We start from the raw sequence: 21,202 nt of genomic DNA, 5'->3' as shown, positions 1-21,202 counted from the left end.
CCTATTTCCTGGCTCTTAGAAGGTGCCTTCTTGATGTGTCCTCACCTGATGAAAGGGGTAGCGCTGTTCTCTGGGGTCTCTTTTATAAGGGCACTAAGCCCATTCAGGAAGGCTTCATTCTTACAAGCTAATTATCTCCTGGAGGCTCCATATCCCAATACCATTACATCAATGATTAGGTATTAAATATTTAAATTTAGTGAGAAAGATTCAGACCATAGCAAAGTATCTAGAGACTTCTATGTAATATGAAAGTTCAATTTGTGTTTATTAAATCCAACAATAAAAATAGGTGGACTAGTGGAAAAAGAATAAAATCACAAAGGATTATTTTGAATAACTAGACATCTATCTTCACTTAAAGCTGGAACATGAAGGTCAGGGATTGCTCGGGGAGAGCACTCCAACATCTGGGTACCAGAGGGTTAATGAGCAAGAGTAGGGTAGGTGGGGTTAAAAACCAGTTACTCATGCCCTCCAACTGAGATAGCTTGCTTACTGTTTAATTGCCCTTAAAACACACACTCTCATATGACACGGAAGGTGAGGGCTGAATGAAGTTTTCTGGGTAATGGCTAGAAATGTTTTCCCTATGAGACATGGTGTTGAGTTACAGCATACAGACGTGAACTGGGAGGAGAGAGACTGCGGCCCCAACCCGGCCCCACCTTTTCTTGGGCTCCTAGGAAGGTGACATGGGCTCCCAGAGACAAGGCCAGTGACGCGGTGAGCTGTCCCGTGTGCTGCTCCCGGTGTGACTTAGGTCTGGTGTTTACCAGCATCTAGCGAGGGCCGGGCAAGCAGGCACAGATGCTCTGCTGTGCAGTGCCACGCAGGCAGCGACTGACAGGCGGCAGGAGCTGAGCTTCCCCCTTGGACTGACTGCTACTTCCCCGCTGTGTTCAGGGGAGGGGTGATTTCTGGCAACTCTGCTGCTGCTGTTGCTGCTGCTGCTGCTACTTCAGCTCTGTCTCCATCCAGGTAAGCGGGCTCAAAGAGAGGGCAGGCTGCAAGGGAAGCCTTTGTACCATGAACAAGATCCGAAAATTTTTCCGAGGAAGTGGGCGAGTCTTGGCCTTTATATTTGTGGCTTCTGTCGTCTGGCTGCTCTTTGACATGGCAGCTCTCCGCCTCTCATTCAGTGAGATCAACACTCAGGTCCTCAAGGAAGACATCGTGCGGAGGGAGCAGAGAAGATTCAGAGTTCAGGCAGATGAAGTGAAAATGCTTTCCAGCAGCGTCAAAGAGATGAGGCTTTCCCCAAGGGGACATAGGAAGAGGGTGTGGGGTAAAGAGAACTTTAGCAGAATTGAGAAGGGTGTGCTTGGGACAGGAGATGATTTGGATCAAGCCCAGAGGGAAAGAAAAATGCAGAACACTCCGGTAAGGGACAAAGTCTTGCCTTTGTGGCATCCTACACATCTGCAGACTCCCGTTGTGACTTTGACCAAGCAGAAGACAGGGGTGAAAGACAGCAAGCTGAAAGCCTTCTCTCTCCAGATGACACCAAAGCAAACGACAGTGCAGGGGGCTCAGAAAAGCCCATTCGTAGCACCAAGAAGAGCTGCATTGGTCAAAAAATCAGGACACATAGGACTGGTAGGTATAAAGCAAGAGGCCCTGAAGACTTATAATCTCAGCAGTGCTACCTTCAAACAAGTAGCTGAGAAGGACTTCAGTGTGACCACCAGATCTGACAAAGAAAAGCAGCAGTCACAGGCAGTAGCAACTAAGAGGACACACCCTGCCAGCCCACCAGTGCCAAACTCGGGGGAAGCCATAGCCTTAAATAAAACTGAGACTCAGAGCAAAGAACTACATGCAAACAAACACAATGTCCGTAAGGGTGTTCCTTTTGTCAAGTTCACTGCTGACTCAAATGGCTTAAGGAAGCTGTCTACGAACAAGACACAGTTGAAAGGTTTGCTAAAGGATGATGGAGCCAAAGCAACTCTGAAGAAGAAACTCAATTTCTCTGAAAGCCATGTTGTGATTATAACCAAAGAGGAGAAGCTAAAGATAGACACCAAAGAGATTCCCGATTCTAAAATCAAAACTGTATTTCCTGAAAAATTGGATAAAAGCCATGAAAAACAAATTTCCAGGATTAGAAGTAAAGCATCTCTCCCTTCACCCACTTTACAGAAAATAACAGTATCTCAAACCAGACATAAACTAGATGAGGGGCTTAGGGCAGCAAGAATAAATTTAACTGCCGAGGCCCAGCCTGTAGGACACAAACAAAGTCATACAGAAGTCCTTTTACCTGAAGACCATGGAATGCACCAGGTGTTAAGAATAGATGTGACACATTCTCCAAGGGACCCCAAAGCTCCCGGTCAGTTTGGACATCCTGTAATTGTTCCCCCTGGAAAGGAGAAGGAGGCAAAAAGAAGATGGAAAGAAGGAAACTTCAACGTCTACCTTAGCGATCTGATCCCAGTGGATAGAGCCATTGAAGACACCAGGCCTGCTGGGTAAGACCCATTTCTCTTCTCTTCCCTCAGTCTCAACTATTTGGCTTTTATAGAGAGAAAATTTATTTTGAAGTAATTTTGTGTGAATTCTGGTAACCTAAAAAAATTAAAGTGATAATAATCATTAGGTCCTATCCAAATATTCAACTAACCACAGAAAGAAAAAAAAAATCCCACTTCAACATATGCACTGAATTCTCTCTCTATGCTTATCTCTTTAGTCCTATTTCTATAGTTCCTTTTTGTATCTTTACTCCCTACTAGCTCAGGTTCTATTTCCTTCCCTTTGTAGCAGAATGCTTGCCTAGCATGTACAAGCCCTGTGTTCAATTCCTCCGCTGCCAAAGAAAAAGTCACTCACTTGTATTTGTAGTTAGCCATTTACAATGAGCCTGTACATCCATAGATGAACCCCGCAAGACCCTGGAAAATGAGGTGGCAGAAATTATGCCTCATACAAGCCCACAACAGTGCTCCGAAGTTATGTTACGTTACCAAAGTAGTATCATGCTAAAGCTGCCCAGTGAGCCTCCCCAAACAATCCTTTAAGCAATTAAATTACTAAAATTCCATCATCAGAAGGTCAACAAATCACAGATACTTGACCTGACTTAAATACACTTTGATTTCTAGCTCTTTTAGCCCACTCCTAAGTGAAGGTACATTGTAACCACATGCTCAGTGCTCATTAATTGATAATTCCTCTCCAAGTGTACTTTGACTTTCACTTCCCTGAGCCAAACAATGATTGCCTGGAAGTTGGGAGTAAGGGATGTCAAGACATAGACTTAGTACCTGCAGTGTATAAACAGTGTGGTTTCTATAAAAACAAACAAAACAAAACAAAACAAAAACTCCTCTTATAGTCAGGGTTACATTTTAGCCAGTGTTACTAGGAGAAGACACAGATTGATGAACTGTATTCATTAGCAAAAGGAGCTTCCTCATTATAATACCAGCTCTACGAAGCCATTTTCAATCTCTTAGGCATTGGCAAATAGCTATTGGCCCACGGGCTGCTTATTTAGACAAAGCACTGTGCCTTTCATGTTCCTCACCTTCATGATACACACAGCCTTGAGGAGGACACAAAATATTCACAGATGTGGAAACTGGGGCTCTGTGTCTGTGAAATACTAATTGAAGAGAAATGCTTAAAGTCTGTGCTCAAAATTATGCTGTGCTCTCTCCTTCCTATTGCAAATTATCCCTCAAGAATGATCTTAGAAATTGTATAGGTCCAGTGCTAGTCTGAAATCTTACATATCACAGGATTACATATACCCTTTTAAATAGAAAATGCAAAGGAATAGAGTAGTCTTTTAAGCAGTTTTGTTTTAAAATGCCAATAGCCAGAAAGACTGCTGTGGGGTCTGGGAAGGAATCACACCCAGCACAGAAGCAGTAGCTCCAGCTCCAAACTGGAGAAAGGGCCAGTGTGTGAGGCCCAAAGCAAGTAATAGTGATGTTAGCATCCTTACGATTTGTGGACAGCTTAATGGCCCCTGGTGATCGTTAGTTTTTATAATTTGGTCTGCAGCAATGAAGCCTGGCATCCCAGCAAAGATACCGTCAGGCTCTGTCCTCTGAAAGAATTTGTCCAAGTCAACAGAAGCAACATGTGTGCTTTGGTGGTGAGTCAGAGAGCACTCAGCCAGGACCTCTCCCTCTTATCACACAATCCACCTTGGCTAAACAGAGGCAGCCGCTTTGCTCCACCACCAGGATGAAGGGGTCAGGTTCACTGCAGAGGAGCCTAAACTCCGGCTCCCCAAGTGTGAGTAGCCCTCTTGTGCCATTTTTCCTTGAAGAAGGGTAAAAGATTATTTTCTTTTACCCAAACATTCTAATGACAAATATGTTTAAATTATTTATTCATATAGCTAAAGGTGAGAAGAAAATACAAACTGAAAACATTTTGTTCATCTGGAAAGATTTGGAGTGAAGTTTGTTTTTCTCTGATGTTATTTATTTGAAGTCTTACCCAAAAAGTACTTAAGATGCCTTAAAAAACACATACAATAAGATTTTTAAAGAAAACAGATTTTAAAAGTCAGCGTAAAGAGAAAGCTGTAATGAAATATGATAAGAAAGTGTGTGTGTGTGTGTGTGTGTGTGTGTGTGTGTGTGTGTGTGTGTGTAAGAGAAAGATCAATCAAGGTATAGATCTACAAAAACACAGGAGGGTTATTGGCTTTAACATTAGTTACAGTGACAGCCTAGTGCAACCTTTAATTTTCAAAATTTTAAGAGTGTGGGGAATATCTCCCTTGCTGCCCTTTTTATTCCTCCCATATCTACCAGTGCAGATTAATTAACACAGTATTACAACAGTTCACTGAGCATAGATTGACAAAAAAAGATAAAAAACATAGATTTGTTATATTCATTGAAATTCCATTCCCATCAGTAAAGATAATAACGAGTTATTAGATAATAATTTCTTATGGATGAATTAACTGATATTCTAGGATAAGATTGGCATTAATTAGAGAAGCAGAGTTACTAGGGTCAGCTTAGTCCCAGAGAACCATTTCTAAAATATTGAGATGCAATTTTTTGGCCTTTTCCAGGGGTGCAAGGGTTCCTTTTCACCATCAGCGTCACTCACAGTCTTCTTTCTCTTGTTGTCCATGCCTCTCTCACTCGCTGTGGAGCTCTGCCAAGATGCCCAAGGGGTGCCAGTGTCTCGACCCTTTTTTGCCGGCCCCTGAAGTTTTATTACCCTGTCTCTTCCCCAGCTTGCCTTTGCTCACCCTCTTACCATGTTCTCCCACACATGCTAATCCAACACTGTTCAAAAATCCAGCCATAGTCCACCTCCACCTGGACCATGCATGGCTGTGACCTCTGAATTCCAACGCCCTTAACGTAGGCAGCCTCCCTCAGACTGGAACCCTGTTCTGTGTGCTGCACTACTAGTGCCTTGAGCATCTGTTTTTCTTTCTCAGTGAAGTTATCTTTTTAAGGAAACTGTTTTTAAACTTTATCTCACATTCACCTAGCACTGAGAATAGTGCTGTCTACTCTAAAGATACAGGTGCATAAGGTAAGAACATAAAATGTATGTTTATCTGAAATGATTTTTGAAAACTGACCTACTTTAAGAGTGAGAGTTATCAATTAAAATGAACATTGTAATAAGTCTAAAATTAATAATTACTTCCTGATTTTCTGTTTTGAATGTATAAAATCTATGAGCATCCGGTTTGAAGTAAATATATCCTATTTAACACTGTGATCTATTAATTGATTTATGTTTATTCATTAATTCATATTTTTGCTATTTTTTTCACTTTTAATTGTGGTGTTTTGAGTTTTAAGAGAGTGAAATCTCTTTAGTTCTGGCTTTTAATTTTGATGTTTGCCTTCCAAGGGAGAGAAATCTCTTTATTTAAAAGAATGTTTTATTGTCAGTCAGTAAGTAAAATGTAATCTCATCTTCACCTAGAATTTTTGCCTGTAAAATATGCTTAAATTTAAATGCTTTTCTTACAATCATTTTAAATCCATGTTTGATATTTTATTAGAAAAACTAATCCTTGCGGTTCTTATTCTTAGTTATTGAAGTTCATTTCCATCTACTACAAACACATGCACATGCACACATGCACATGTTTGCTGAAATATAGTCTTATCTACTAAAAACATAGGGCAATTCTACTTGGAAAAGTCTGTTTTCTGGCCTGCAGCTATCACTAAGATGGAACTCCAAAAATGAACTTAAGAGTCTACTTCCTGACTCTGGCTTTAGAGACAAATAACACAAAGGAAAGTTTGCCGCCAGCATTTAGTTTTCAATGTACCATAAGAATTACATGTTAGTTGGATGTAGTATTACCTGATTGCCTGTTTTAGTGACTTGCTTCTTCTACAGAACTCTGGCAAGCTCTTCAACAAAGCAGTTAAAATGGGTCCTTACTCTCTTAATACAGACTTGGAAGCATTAACTAATAATTTGGTTCTTTACGATATAGCTAAGGCGAGTTTTCTTTCAGCATGTACGAAAAGCAGAAGATAACACTTGGCATTTGCCACAAGACAGCCTAAATTACTGAGGGGGGAGGAAAACTCTTGGGAACCTTAATTTTAACCCTACTAAGGTCAAAAAACAAAACTAATCTGTTCCTGGAGAACAAAAAGAAGAGGCCAAAAAACTAGAACAGAAAAAAATAAACTGAATATGTACCCTCTCCACACTTCAGGCTTCTAAAAGTTTATCAGGTTGGGAGAAAAGAGAAATTTGAAGTCAAATGAAATTCAAAGTTTTATTTTACATGGGATAACTGCTTTATTAATCAAATCAGAGTGCTTTTGTAATTAATAGTGATCAGGAAATACTACATAAAATTGACAGAAGGAGCCATCAATCTTCCTGAGAAAACAGGCAGGGTCAAGGAAAAAAACCTCACAGGATGGATTTAAAAGGGGTTATTTCCTGCTTTCATCTGCAATGCAGTGGTGTCTTTCAATAGTGTATTTGTGTGTGTGTGCACACGTGTGTGCATACACATGTACTTGTGAGCATATGTGTTTGAACATTAGGGTTCCTGCTCTGTTACTGAAAGACATGTAAAAAAGCAAAAATTTGGTTTTAAAGTGCAAGCTAGACCGTAACATAATAAAAGATTAAACACGGCCAAATGATAATTACTGAGTGTTTGAATACTTTTATTCATCACATTCTCCCAAAACTGGACAAATAACAAAAAGAAAAATGAGAAAAGTGATGTAAAAATGTTCTGCTACTAATTTGAGAAAAGAAAATGGTTAAACACTGATTAATAAAGGTAAAACTAAGAAATATAAAAGCAAAAAAAAAAAATTGCTCATTTACCTGAACACAGCTAAAGATCTAGAAATATTCCTGGGACTGGGAGAGAGTTGCAAATGGAAGACTTGGAACCTATTTACACAGATTTTTCACAGATCTACCCAGGGCCCAATTTAACCATGAGCCTAATTTTAACAGATTCTTGCTGCAATATTGCCCTAGGTCCTCTTATCCTAGGAAATAGCCTTCTATTGGGCTCTTCTACCTGACCCATTCAGAACAAAACTACTCAGAAAGAGAACCATTTTTTTATACTCAAAGGCCAAAAACTCAAGGAAAATAGCAGTGATTAGAGGCTCTGTTTTGTTGTTTGTTTTCAAAAATGAAAGGAGCTTTCTAGAGTACCCTGGAAACATCCATAATATGCCAAGCTCAAATACCTTGTAAGTTCGTCCTACTTGTAAAATGTTGGTATTTAAATTCACATGGGTGAGAAACAGGAATAACAAGAAACCAAGTACATATTTATAAAGGTCTTTCCTACTTGCATTCTCACTTGATCCTGGAAACAGTTCCTCCAGATAGACAATATCATCACCCAGATTTACCTAGGGAGAAGCTCAAGACAAAAAAAGCTCTGTTTCAGGTTGTGAGTAATTCAGATAGTGGCAGTTCATTTCATTCCATGCAGTATTGGCTTACTGACTACCACAAATAGGCACATTATACCAAGCAGAGGGACGTGCATAGCGTGCATTTTTATGCACAGCATCTCATTTAATCCTTAAAACAGGCAAACCAGACTGATAAAATGTCACATCTCTTTATTCACAAATGAATGGGGGAAAAAAGACAGAAAGCAAAGTGACTTGCCTGAGCATTCACAGCTCACAAGTGTCAGGGTTGGTTCCCAGTCCTTAGTCTCCTGATTCTTCCTTGCTCAGTAATAATCTCTCTCCACTGGACTGGTTCTCTCCCTGACCCCAAGTTACTTGTGCCTCATGTTGATGAGTGTCACGTCCACATCCTATTGGCTTGCCAGGTCTCTCCGCATAAAGGAAGTTCCTTCCTCTGTGTCAACTCACAAGAAAAGAATATTTATATTGCAGGCAATGATATGTGTCTAGGTATGTAGATTTTGTTTATGTGTTTATTCTAACCCAAGAACACCGTGAAGGAGATTCTCTACCATAGATTTTACAAATGAGAAAAGTGGAGCTGTAAAAGAACAGCAACCTAACAGCAGAACAGAGACTCAGAAGGAAATTTCCCAACTTCTAATTCTGGTTTTCTTTCCACAGTCTACGGCTCCTCCTTCGTCTCCTTATAATCATTCGATTTGGGGGAAAATTAAAACAACTCTCTTCCTTCCACATAAATCAGAGATGTTTAAGGGTAAATGCAGTTAACGTTGCATAAATCAGAATGTTAATCCTATATGAAGATTCAAACGTGATTAATCTAGTTCCTTAAGTCAAGAGAAGAGGTGAGGAAAGCAGTAATTTGCCCAAGGTCATACCCAGCAGGGAGACAGCACTACCTCCTCACCCAGAACTATTTCTGTCACTTTGCACCTCCTCCCGCACGTCCCTTCCCCTCACAATTCCACCTTTCTCAAAAGAGACTATTGTTAAGTAGTGAATGTTGATGCATACTCTATATTTTTGAGCTCAAGTCCTATCATTTGATGGATACACGCTTGCCTCAGCACCCACAGCATCAGCTGGCTAAGGCCTTTGGAGTGGAGGAGAAGAGTTTTATCTAAGTTAGTAGCAAGGTGACTTAGACTATGAGTCAGGGAGAGCCTATCCTAGAAAATTCGAAACACTAAAGTGAATATTTTATATTACTATACCCTCTTATCAGTGAGAGGCAAAAAAACCCCAATAATTCTAAGGTCTCAGGGAAAGGCTATAATTCCAGACAGAGCTCCTCAGCTGGATGCTCCATGCCCCTGATGCTCTGGAAGATACCAGAGCTTGGGGAGTGAAGGCCCCTGAAGACTCCTGTCAAGGATGTAGTTGAATTGCAAATAGAAGTTGAGAAAATATTCTCTCGACCTTCTGTTCAAACCTGTGAAGACTGAGACTTGACCCACAAAGCACATCTTGACTGTGTTGGAATAAAATGAAAAATTCATAGATATGAAAGAATGTTATCATTCCTCAATCTGCTGATTTGAAACCTTTATTTCATAGGCTACATTTAAATCAGGATAGTGGCTGGGAGGGTGAAGCACATCCCTTTCTGAATCTCTTGATAAAAGGTTGAGCACTTAGATTCAGATTAAAGAAATGCCTTGGAAAAGGGCAGTGTGCCTAGTCGAAATGTATGCATTTGCATTGTGGGTGACTATAGGTTGTCACATGGGCTTTCAACATGAAGTATACAAAGTATTTTTATATCCATTATCTTGTCCACTCATCATAGCCATTCTGTGATGCAGGCATTAGAATACTCATTCCAAAAAGGAAGAGACTGAGGCTCCGGAAGTTTAAGGAACTTGCCCATAGCCAAGAGGCCAGTAAGTGCCAGAAAAGACTCAAAATTTAGTTCCTTATCATCTTTCTCAATTCCAGAGTTGTCTGTTGTATCACAGTTGTACACCAGTATGCACAGGATGGTCCAGTTCCCCTCGGCAGAGCCCCCATTTCTTTCTAGTAAGTAGATTGACTATGGAAAAAGTTAAGGCAAAAGTTAATAATGATAGAATCCTTTCTGATCTGTCCCTTTGTGCCAGTGAACAAAACTCTCATGCTAATTTGCCTAGACACCTAGACACATGTTTAACCTGCTTGGTAATGCAGAAAATCAGCCTCTAAGAACTATTAGTGTAGCCTGATGTATCAGTCACCCAAATCAAGGCACTTTCTGAAACTTTGTGTATGAAATCTCTAGTATCCTGTTAGTGCCCCTCTTTGCCATCTATTAAGACTGCTTTTTGCCAGGCACCAGCATGATGTATAACATATCATCTCCCCTAAGGTCCTTCTTCAATAGGATTATTATAACACACTTAAAATATATATCTGTCAACAACTGGCTCAGAAACTGCTTAGTTGTTAAGGTAGTAATGTCTCATAGAATCCTTCATGATCTACCCATGGGTTTCTAATGGTGAAATTAAGGAACCATTAAACCTCCAGAGAATGAAGGATCAGATATTTGGTGATTGGAAGTGCCTTCCCTAAATCTCTCAGACATGTGTGAACTTCTCCCATCTCCAATTTCAGGCTGGCTAGCACTATACTTCTGAGAACTTCCTACTAAAACAGATCAAGATGGCACTAACTCATAATATAAACAGAGTTATCCATATGGACACATTTGATTAACTCCACCCAATGTATGTGATTTTTATCCCTGGATGTTTTCTAAAGCCAACCCAATTTTAACCATAAAGTAATGCTCAAGATTTCACAGCTAGTCTTATTGGCTCATGCAGAATGTGTGTAGCTGACCTTTGCTTTTCAGAACTAATTTGTTTTTTTCAGCACCAAATGTTGAAAGAACATTTAAGTGTGAAATGTGCATTTCTCATTAATTTGTGTTATAAAATTAGAGACATGAAGTAATAGGAAGTCACTGTTGTCTTCCGTTTGCTTCCTTCATTCAGGCGGCTAAATTCCTCTTAAAAATTTACTTCCCCTTTTTCCCATCCCTGCTTGTGATGGAACATTATCCCCCTTTATCTTCCAAATCTTTACCAACCTTGTCCTTGTGCCTCATTGCTATGGTGCACTTTGTTGGATTAATCCAAGATCTGCTTTCTCACCTCCTACTTCCAGGTTCCTAGCACTAGTGGAACAAATACATGTATATTTTTCTTTTAAAAGTTGCCATCTCCAACTTGAGGAAAGTGCTCAGTTCCCCTCCTAAATCCTTTTATGTGTAACTGGCTAGCACTCGCCCATTGCCGTACTGACTTTCTCCATATTCTCCATCCTCCTCAACCCCTATGCTATCACATTAGCAAAGAATCTTTCTCAGGTATGAGTTACAAAGAGTCTTTTTTAGCATCTCATCCCATATACATGAACTTATCTGTATATATCATCACCTTCTTTCTTCCTATCTCAAAGGGAAATAGCTCTTCTTTCACTGTTTAAGTTTTAAATTTAAGTTCTATTCTATCTATATCCATCATCCATCTACTCAATATATATTTATCAAATATTTATTTGCAATTGAGCTTTTCATACTACAGGGGAATAAAAGGTAGATTTAACCTACAACTACAAAATTCTGGATGCAGAAGATAAGAAAATAAAACTTATAAATAAATACTATGGCAGAAATGTGGTGACTGGAATGGAGAATAATACAAGAACAGATAAATTTTTCTAAATTAACCAAAGAAAGTTTTCTGTGGTGACAGTATACAAACTAATGCCTAAATAGACAAAGGAAGCAAGCAATAAAGGAATGGGAATGGTACAAAAATGCTTAAAATTAAGAAAACGGCAAAAGAAAGCAAGATGAAGTGTGTAAGTGGGTAGTGAAATGACAGCTAGTTGGAAAATAGGTGTGCAGGGGAATTTTACAGTATAGTGAAAAGTTTGACTTTTTTTACTTCAGCCAGGAGGGACTGTAGTCAGCTCTTCTATTGCTGGGACAAATTACCTGATATCCAAAATTTAAAGAAGGAGAGGTTTATCTTGGCTCGGAGTTTCAGAGGATTCAATCCATAGTTATCTGGCTATGGCTATGTTCCAAGGCAGGAATATCATGGCAGAAGGATGTGGTATAACAAAGCCTCTTAGTTCATGGTGACCAGAAAGCAGAGGAGGGGAATAATGCCAGACAGAAAACTGGCCAGAAACTATATTCAGGGCCCAAGGTCACGTGTCCAAGACCCACCCAAACACAACCAGAACCTTGCTTTACTTAAGCCCGTGGACATTCCTTAATCCAGCCAAGTTAACAGAGCTTGATTAAGGGTCACAGATTGACTGAAAGATTTAAAGCAGGAGAATGGGGTAAACGCTGCAAAGAGTGAAAATGCAGCTCTGTCAGGAAACTGTAACCATAATTTTGGACAGGGACCGGTGATGTAGTTCAGTAGTCCACACCTGCCTGGCAGGTGCAAGGTCCTGAGTTTGATCCCTGGTACTCATGGAAAAAAAATAATAATCCTGGACAAAGAAGGTAACATCTCAAATTTGGGTGGGAACATAAAAGTGTAAAGTTGGAGTTAAGGTGTATGCTGGCAATATAGTGGACAGAAAATAATAAGCTGATTTTACTTAGCATCAAGCAGAGGATGAAATCTAGAATGGCACCTCTATTGCTGCAACAAGGTGGGTGATAATTGCATTAATTAAGTGGGGAATTGCTGAAGAATTGGTTGAGGTGGGTAAGGTAAAATCAAAATTGCTGCTTCTGTTGCTTTAAGATGCCCATGACACATGCAGAGTAAATGGCAGTAGTTTGTTGAATCAATGAAAATAATTCCAGGAGAAATCTCGCTTGATATAGATTAGAAAGACACTATCACACTTAAAACTAGAAGCATGGATGGGATCCTATAGTAAAATACAACTTAGAAGAAAATAAAACCCAGGATCCAGACCTGAGAATCTTGTTTAGAGAAAAAGAATAGGTACAAACTATGAGATTAAAAGGGGGAAAGGAGTGAATGGTGACAATAGCCAAGAAAGTGTAATGTCTTGTGCAACCTGAGAAAAACAGAAAATGACTAAACTCAGTTGTATCGACTGCCACTGTAATGTGAATCCGTGGACATAGATCTTGCTCTGTTAATAACCTTGTCGTTTTCTTTTTGTCTTTCATTTCTATTTGCTTTCTCCCTGAAGCTCAGAAATGTTATTCTATGCCTTTCTAATCCAGAGAAAGAAGGGACAGGGATGACAAGTTTGCCCTCGATTTCACCTATCTTCCCGTCAATGTCCTTCCTTTCTTGATTTTCTCCTAAAACAATGTACAAAGTACTCTCCATTTCTACACCTACCTTTGGCTCCTTCTTGAGTGCCATCCACTCCCTCCTGGGGAACATTAGTCTCCATCTGGTCTTTGATATTCACCACCAAAGAACCTGAGAATTGGACTCTAATATTAGAGATATTTTGGTTGATAAAAGAAATTTAAGAGTTAATGCTTATTTTCAAAATTGTCTTTCAAACATTGACAGTCATGCAACCAAAATACATTATTTCCATGTTACTTAGCAATCTTTTTGTTTTTGTTTTTTGTTTGTTTTTGTTTTTGGTTTTTTTTTTTTTTTTTTTTTTTGGTTTTTTTTTTTTTTGGTTTTTTTTTTTTTTGGTTTTTTTTTTTTTTGGTTTTTTTTTTTTTTGGTTTTTTTTTTTTTTTTTTTTTGGTACCCGGGATCCAATTTGGGGTATTGTGCTTGCAAGACAGACAGTGGAACCACTGAGCGAAATCCCCAGCCCCAACTCAGCAATCTTTATATTTATACTCTTTATCTATTTATTTTTCTTTTCTAAATTTGAGTGTCAACATTGTGTCAAAATTTGATATTACCAATAAACACTTTCATGAATTTCAGTGTATAAACTGATCAACTCCAAAGAAACTCCAAAATGTAAAAAGAAATTAGAAAGAAAAGGAAAGAAAAGAGAAAAAGTGACAGACAGTTCTATAAATTCTAAGTAAATCTACCTTTGACTGAATGACAGGGGAGGGTGCCCACAACTTCAAAGAAATAATATGTATGTCCTCTTTCAAAAAAGTATATTTCACACTTTAACTTGGTAAATCCTTGAGGAAAACTGGTAGAAATGTACCTCCAAAGATATATTTACTTTCTAATTTCTAGAACCAGTTACTCTTACCTTATGTAGCAAAAGAGTGAATATCATCTTATGTGACAAAAGACAGAATTGAGTATGAGATAATAGACACTGGAAAAACTTCGAAGATTGTGATACTAATAAGAGAGAACAGAAATTTGCCTAAATATTTATCTGATTTCAAAACTCATAATCAGAACAGCAGGAAGAACAATGGAATAAAAACTGAACTGATTCCCGTTCCCATATATCTTCTCTCTAGGTAAAGGATGTTGGATAAGTCATTGAACTGCTCACACTGCTTTGCTCTAGTTGAGAAAGTGTATGTTAATATGTACCTCAAGCAATTGTTATGAATATTGAATTAACTTATTTACACAGCAGTACTTTGCCAACCGCACATAAAGTGTCTCACACGTATGACTTGTTTTACTACCGTTTTAACTCTTGCCTATGTCTTAATTTTGAGTAAACAAAATATGCCATGATATTTGACAAAAGCTCAGAGCTCACAAATGCCACATCCACTTTTGCTGTTTTTCTTCTTGTGAATTTAAGACTTCCTGAGTGGCTACTTCCGGAGCCAGTGTAGATATAGTTTCAGTCCCAGCTCTGCCATTTATTACAAGTATAATCGTGAACTACTCTCTTCACTTAAATCAAAATAAGGCAGAATGCTTATTCTGTTTTTTTCTCATTATCCTGTGTTAGCTGGACAAGGCATGCTCTGTGGGGTTCTACTGGGCCCTGCCTTGGGGAGGGTAGCACAGGTGTGACAGAGAGACAGAGAGAGAGAGAGAGAGAGAGAGAGAGAGAGAGAGAGAGAGAGAGGAAGCCCACTGTGAGGTAGTATGAACTGTGGAGCATGGGAAAATCCAAGACCAATTTCAACCCACCTGGATTCCGACTCCCACTAGCTTTGCTCTCATTTCTCTGTCAGCAAAATGACTTCAGCTATGGCTACTGTGCAGCTCGGTCTCTACAAGGAGCCCTCACATGGGCAGGGAAGCTGCAGAGTGTTTAATTACTTGGCCCATCTACAGTGTGCCACACACACATCCACACGCAGAGAAGAAGAAAAGACGTGTCTTCTGGCACACATCAGTGGCCAGTTATGAGGGCAACCATCAACTGCTCTGCAATATTAAATAACCTAGTATGTTTTCTTTTGCTTATTTAATAGCAACAACAACACCTACCATTTAGTGAATTCCTGTGTCAGAAACTATGCTGGATCTTTTACATGGGTTCTCAGTAGCTGCAAAACTGAACCATTATTTCATATTATAGATGAAGAACGGAGGCACAGAGGAATTAAGGAAAGTGTGAGTGGGTAAAGATCTGAGAGGACATTTTTGTTGTAGTTGTTGTTGTTGTTGTTGTTGTTGTTTTGGTACCAGGAATTTAGCTCAGTGGTGTGGCCCCTGCCTTGTAAGCACAAGGTCCTGAGTTCAATCCCCTGTACTGCTAAATAAATAATTAATTAAATAAATAAAATATTTTTAAAAATAAAAAATAAAGATCTGGGAAATCTGCTTGGATTGAAATGGAGTCTGGTCATCTTTGAAGCCCCTATCCCTAAACGGCAGTATCATATCTCCAGCAGAAGCTCTTTTGTCTAGCCTAGTTCTTTATAGAATTTCCAATTCAGGTTATGACGGGGAGTGGGGGAGCGAAAACAACAAGTAAGTAGATGAGAGAGAGTGTGTGTGTGCGCGTGTGTGCGCACTCGTGTGTGTAAACACAGTGACACTGTGTGACTTTCCAGACCATGCTGTGGATCTCATTGGCACATCCCTTGTGCTCTACTTACATTTTGGCCCAGGTGTGCACAGCAGCTAGTTCACAATGAGCTTCCCACCACCAGTATCATCATGTGCTTTGTGGATGAGGTGTGGTCCACTCTCCTGAGGTCTGTTCACAGTGTTCTCAATCGCTCTCCCCCACACCTCATCAAGGAGATTCTGCTAGTAGATGACTTCAGCACCAAAGGTAAGAAAATCACTCAGGCTTTCTACTAAAAGTCAAAGTTTGGTAGAAGACAATTGTAGCTTGGAAGGCAAAAGTGTGTGTTAATTTGATGAGGCATAAACATTTTTAGATGGAACCTTACAGACATGAGTTTAATTATCTATAGGATATTAAAAGTCATCTGAAGCCTTATCCAACTAGCTGTCTTCAGCTTCCACTTAGCTGTCACTTTCTTGCCACGTAGGAGTGATTTTTATGAAAGCTCCTTGCAGATGGGCCTTTTGAGGTACCCGAGTCCAGAACATATTCCCTACAATTCCATAAACATTTTTCATGGAACCTAATAAGTAAATGCCTCAAAATTAATATAATGCTTTTCCAGCTTTAATAACTAGATTTAAACTCCAAGGAAAGCTGAAAAAATGGAAATCCTATAGCTTCTCCCTCAACAGCAAGGCTGATTGTTTAGTTAAGTGAGAAGACAAATTTCTAAAGGGACCAGAGAGGTATGGTTTCAAAACAGTTCAAAAGCAGAGTCCACTATGATCTTTAGGTTGATTTCTGTTCACTACAATGAAGAATCTCATTATTTAGGTTGCCAAATAATTTGCATATATAGGTGATCTTCCAGGTCTAGTGACAACCATATTACATATTCCCAAAATGTAATCCATTGCATTTAATTTTAGAAAATAGCAAGGGATGGCAGCATTACTAGAGCAGCTTAGCCTTTATATGTGAAATGGTGATCCAAGTGGTTTCTTTAGCCTCAAAGTTCCTACCATAATCGTACTGAGCTCAAGAAGCTTTAGAATGCCAGAGGAAAACTAACTGAAAACTCTAACATGTGGCTTTGAAAGCATAAACAGAGTATACCATTACTAATCAGAAAAAAAATCTCTTTATGAGGGCAGATCCATATCTTGTGGGACTTGAAACTTATATAATTTTCAGGGTCTTTTTAAAAAATATAACATAAAATTAGTAGGAGAGTAGCCACAAAATATTCCTGGAAGCCATTCCTACTTGGAAGAAATGTTAATAGCTTCATTATACCCAGAAGTGACCGCAAGCCATATAAATACATCCTTAACTCCCCAAAATGCTCCTTTAGCAGGATTGCTCTACAACTATTTAAAAAGAGAAGAAAAGTCTGACTGAGAGGATGTCAGAGCAGGGAACAACAGTGATCTTAACTGACTCCAGCTGTATCAGCTTCTTTCCCAAAGTTTCCCATGTGCACTCATTGCTTAGCCTCTCTCCTATGATCACAGAAATCAGGGGGCTTAGAATACTGAACCCAGATAAAACACTTCTAAGAAAATGATCAAGTAATGAAATTATAGACAAAGGAATAAAATGTAATGAACTGCAGCAATATCATAGTTTTTGGAATTTCACATTATAGAAACACTTCTGAGACAGACCTAGTTAACTAAAGTGTTTCTTTGTCTATCCTTACTCTGACATAGATTACTTAAAAGATAATTTGGACAGATATATGTCTCAGTTTCCAAAAGTTCGGATTCTTCGGCTTAAAGAGAGACATGGCTTAATAAGGGCCAGGCTGGCAGGAGCACAGAATGTAACAGGTAAGAAGCTACTTCTAATTTGTTTTCACTGCATTTTGCTTTAAATTAAAATGTTTTCCAAACATAAAGGAAATTTGAAAGATTAACACAGTGACACCCACATATGCATCAGTTAATTATAATATTTAACCTTTTAAAATATGTGTCGCATCACACGTATTTACAGACACACATATTTGTACATTTTTATGAACCTTTGGAAATAAATTTACAGATATTGTAGCACTGTATTGCTAAGTATTTAATAAGCATCGCTGAAGAATAGGAACATTCTGTTAAATAAAGATAACTTTAATACCTAAATAACACCTATAAATGCTCTTTTCAAATTTCTAATTTTTCCCAAAATGATTTTTAAAAGTCAGTATCTGATTTTTAAAAGCCAGTTTCATGTGCTTCATTTAATTGTTTTATCTCCTTATTCTTTCAACGTAGAGTAGTCAACTCCATATACTGTGTTGGCATAGCAGTGTGTCTTGTCTTATTCTGTAGTCTGGGCCATTTGCTTAGTAAAATTTCCTGTTTCCTTGTGTTATGCAGAGGATAGCTGTTTTTTTTTTTTTAAATATAGAATCCTACTACATGAATGATAAGAATTGTGCACTTCTTATTGTGTCATATGGAGTTACATAATGTCAGGTTATCTCTTTGCTAATACTGAAAACTTGGTTAAAAACTTGACAGTTGGATCTTTCCATTGGTAGTAGGAAACTGTGCGTTAATACTTTAATCCATGACAATATATAGATTCCTTATATTTTACCAAGTGGTTCAGTATCCACTAATAATCTTTGCTCAAATCAATTTTCACCCTGGAAGCTAACAAATTATTTTTCTATTGCTCTTTCTACTTTTTTTAAAGCGGCCATTCACTTGTTATAAAGCAATATTCCTATCCCTGTCTCTTTCCCTCCCTGTATCTCCTCCCACCCCTTTGATTTGATCCTCACAATCATTTCCTCATTTTATAGATAAGGGATACAGAGTCACAGTGAGGGTAGGACTCACCAAGTTCTCTCAGCTAGTCAGTGGTAAAGCCAGCATCGGTATCCTAAACACCTTGGCTCCAGAGTCTGCTCTTATCAACTACATTTTGCTGCCTCCAGGCATTCAATGCTCACTCTGCCCCCTGGAAGCCATGGCATTTCTGACCTTCGCTCAGTTTGGCTCAGGCATGTTCTGATGGTAAATTGTCTGCTCACTGGAAAGTCACTTTGTTATGACCTGACCTTCAATTTAGAAGTCTTCTTCTTCCCTTGATTTGCTAACAATTTTCTTCTTCTTATAGTAGAAATTTTAAAAAGAAGTGAGTAACAAATTCATCATTCTGAAAATGGCTGCTGTGATAGCTAAGATTCTTAATGAGAGCCTATATTTGGAAAAATTAAATGGTACTCCATGCTTAATTTCCTTTGAAAAATAATTAGCTATGAGTGATGCAAAAAATAGATGAAAATAAAGTGTTTGTAGATGGGGAGGGGAGGAAGGGGTGAAGGGAGGGCAGAGGTAAGGGGAAAAAATGAGAATCAAGACTTGTCATGTAGAGGTACAAGATCCCAACAATGAATGTAACTGTACTGTATCCCTAAAATGTACCAATAAACTCAATTAAAACTGGGGAAAAAAAATAGGGACTGAAGAAATAGTTTAGATAACTTTTGAGCTGAGAGATAGGTGAAGAATAGTCTCATACAGATCACACAAGAAATGAAAATATCCTAATGCATAAATAGGTTTGGTATATATGAGGTAAAGAGAAAAGTTCATTGTGGCTATGATACTAGTGAGGATATTAATACTATTAATACACTATTTTTTTTCTTTTTTTAATTGAGTTTATTGGTACATTTTAGGTTTACAGTACAGTTACATTCATCATTGGGATCCTGTACCTTACATGACAGGTCTTGGTTCTCATTTTTCCCCTTGTCCTTGCCCTCCCTTCACCCCCTCCTCCCCTCCCAGTATACAAACACTTTATTTCCATTTATTAATATTAGTAAGAGTATTATGATATTTATTTTGACTAACAAAAGCAGATTTTTGTACAGTTGTGTGCCTCACTTCAGGAGTATAGACATTATTTTTAATATAATGTGAAACAAGTGAAAGATATAAAACAGGAGAGTGAAGTTATCTAATTTGTGTTTTAAATGCTCATTCTGGCAACCACATATAGAACAAATACTAGGAAGATGAGAAAAGAGGTAGAGAAATCAGTTAAGACACTGTTACAGTTGCCCAGAATCAGGGAGGTACCAGGAAAGCAGGGGAAAGCTGTCCAATTTACAATATATTATGAAGTTGGAGCCTACAGCATTTGTCATGAAATAAGATGTGAAAAGAGTAAGACTGAGGGGGATCAAACACAAACTCTAGGATTGGAATCTGAGCAACTTGGTGGTGGTGGGCCACCACTGGAGAGTGGGTTGGGGATTAAACTTGAGACCTGATTTTGTCCACGTAAGCTTGAGATGACAATTAGACATTCACGTAGAGATAGCTGACAAATACAGAACCAAAACTGTTTGTGAAAAAGATTTCTCTCTGCCGGCATGGAGCACTAAGTCTGTTAGCAGTGACCACAAGAACAGTCCACATTGTGAGACCATATGGGAGACTCTGTTCAGAAAAACTTCATTAAAAACATTTCTAATTAGTTATGGTTGCATCCATAAAATGATTCATTTGAATTTAGCAACAGATGAAAATGAAAACTATACATTTGTTTCTCAGATGTGCATTAATGCCCTTGAGAACACTAGCTCATCTTTGGGTTGGTGCAGTGACTTTCACATTGTTTTGACAATGACTCATGTTAAGAAACAAATTTTACATCACACCGCAGTATATGTTTGCATATGTAACTCCAGAAGACAGTTCATTAAATAACATGTGCAATGGACTCTATCTCCTTTTCTATATCATTAATGCTTTTGGATTCTGGACAGGCTCACCAAATTGTTTTGATGATTTACTAAAGGATCACAAAGCCCAGTCTGAAAACCCCTACCTAGATATCTTAACCAGCTGTCTTTACCTAGTGGAGAAATGCTTCTCAGACTATCTGAAAAGAACTTTTTTAATCTACAATTTTTTGTGGCCCTAACCCTTTGTAAATTATAATAAATTATAATTAATTTTAAAATAAATGAACAAATAGATACATAACATTATATATTTAGTGCATAGTCAGCCCTCCATACCTGTGGGCTCTGTATCCATTCATTTAGCCCATCTTGGATTGAAAAACTTCAAAACAAAAGTTGCATCTGTACTGAACATGTATGAACTTTTTTCTTGCTTTAATTCCCTAAATAGTATGGTCTATTTACATAGCATTCATATTGTATTGCATATTATAAGCAAGCTAAAGATGATTTAGGGGTATGGGAGGACTTGTGTAGGTTATATACAAATATTATGGCATTTTTATATAAGTAACTTGAGCATCAAGGATTTGGTCCTCACAGAGTGTCTAGCACTAAATGGTGCTGGCAGAAATATACTATGTTGGTCAACTAACACACTGTGTTCACTGTGTTGGTCCATGGTCAACAACGAGCCAGAGCAGTCTGGCATTGGGTTAGCAAAAAAAAAAAAAAAAAAAAAAAA

General features: G+C 38.4%; 1 protein-coding gene across 1 annotated transcript in view; it reads left to right on the top strand.

The window, feature by feature from the left end:
- Positions 1-1,029: 1,029 nt before the first annotated feature.
- Positions 1,030-21,202, top strand: part of Galnt5 (polypeptide N-acetylgalactosaminyltransferase 5) — a 39,091-nt gene continuing 18,918 nt past the window's right edge. Inside the window, exons 1-3 of the mRNA XM_010607012.1 lie at positions 1,030-2,477; positions 15,850-16,016; positions 17,468-17,587. Coding sequence (XP_010605314.1) covers positions 1,030-2,477; positions 15,850-16,016; positions 17,468-17,587 — 1,735 coding nt within the window. The remainder of the gene's footprint in view (positions 2,478-15,849; positions 16,017-17,467; positions 17,588-21,202) is intronic.

This window comes from Fukomys damarensis, unplaced genomic scaffold, assembly GCF_012274545.1.
Source record: "Fukomys damarensis isolate Sample0158 unplaced genomic scaffold, DMR_v1.0_HiC HiC_scaffold_26, whole genome shotgun sequence".
In the NCBI taxonomy this organism is placed as follows: Eukaryota; Metazoa; Chordata; class Mammalia; order Rodentia; family Bathyergidae; genus Fukomys; species Fukomys damarensis.
Note: the sequence above shows the minus strand (reverse complement) of the source record. Positions and strands in the feature narration are given on the sequence as shown.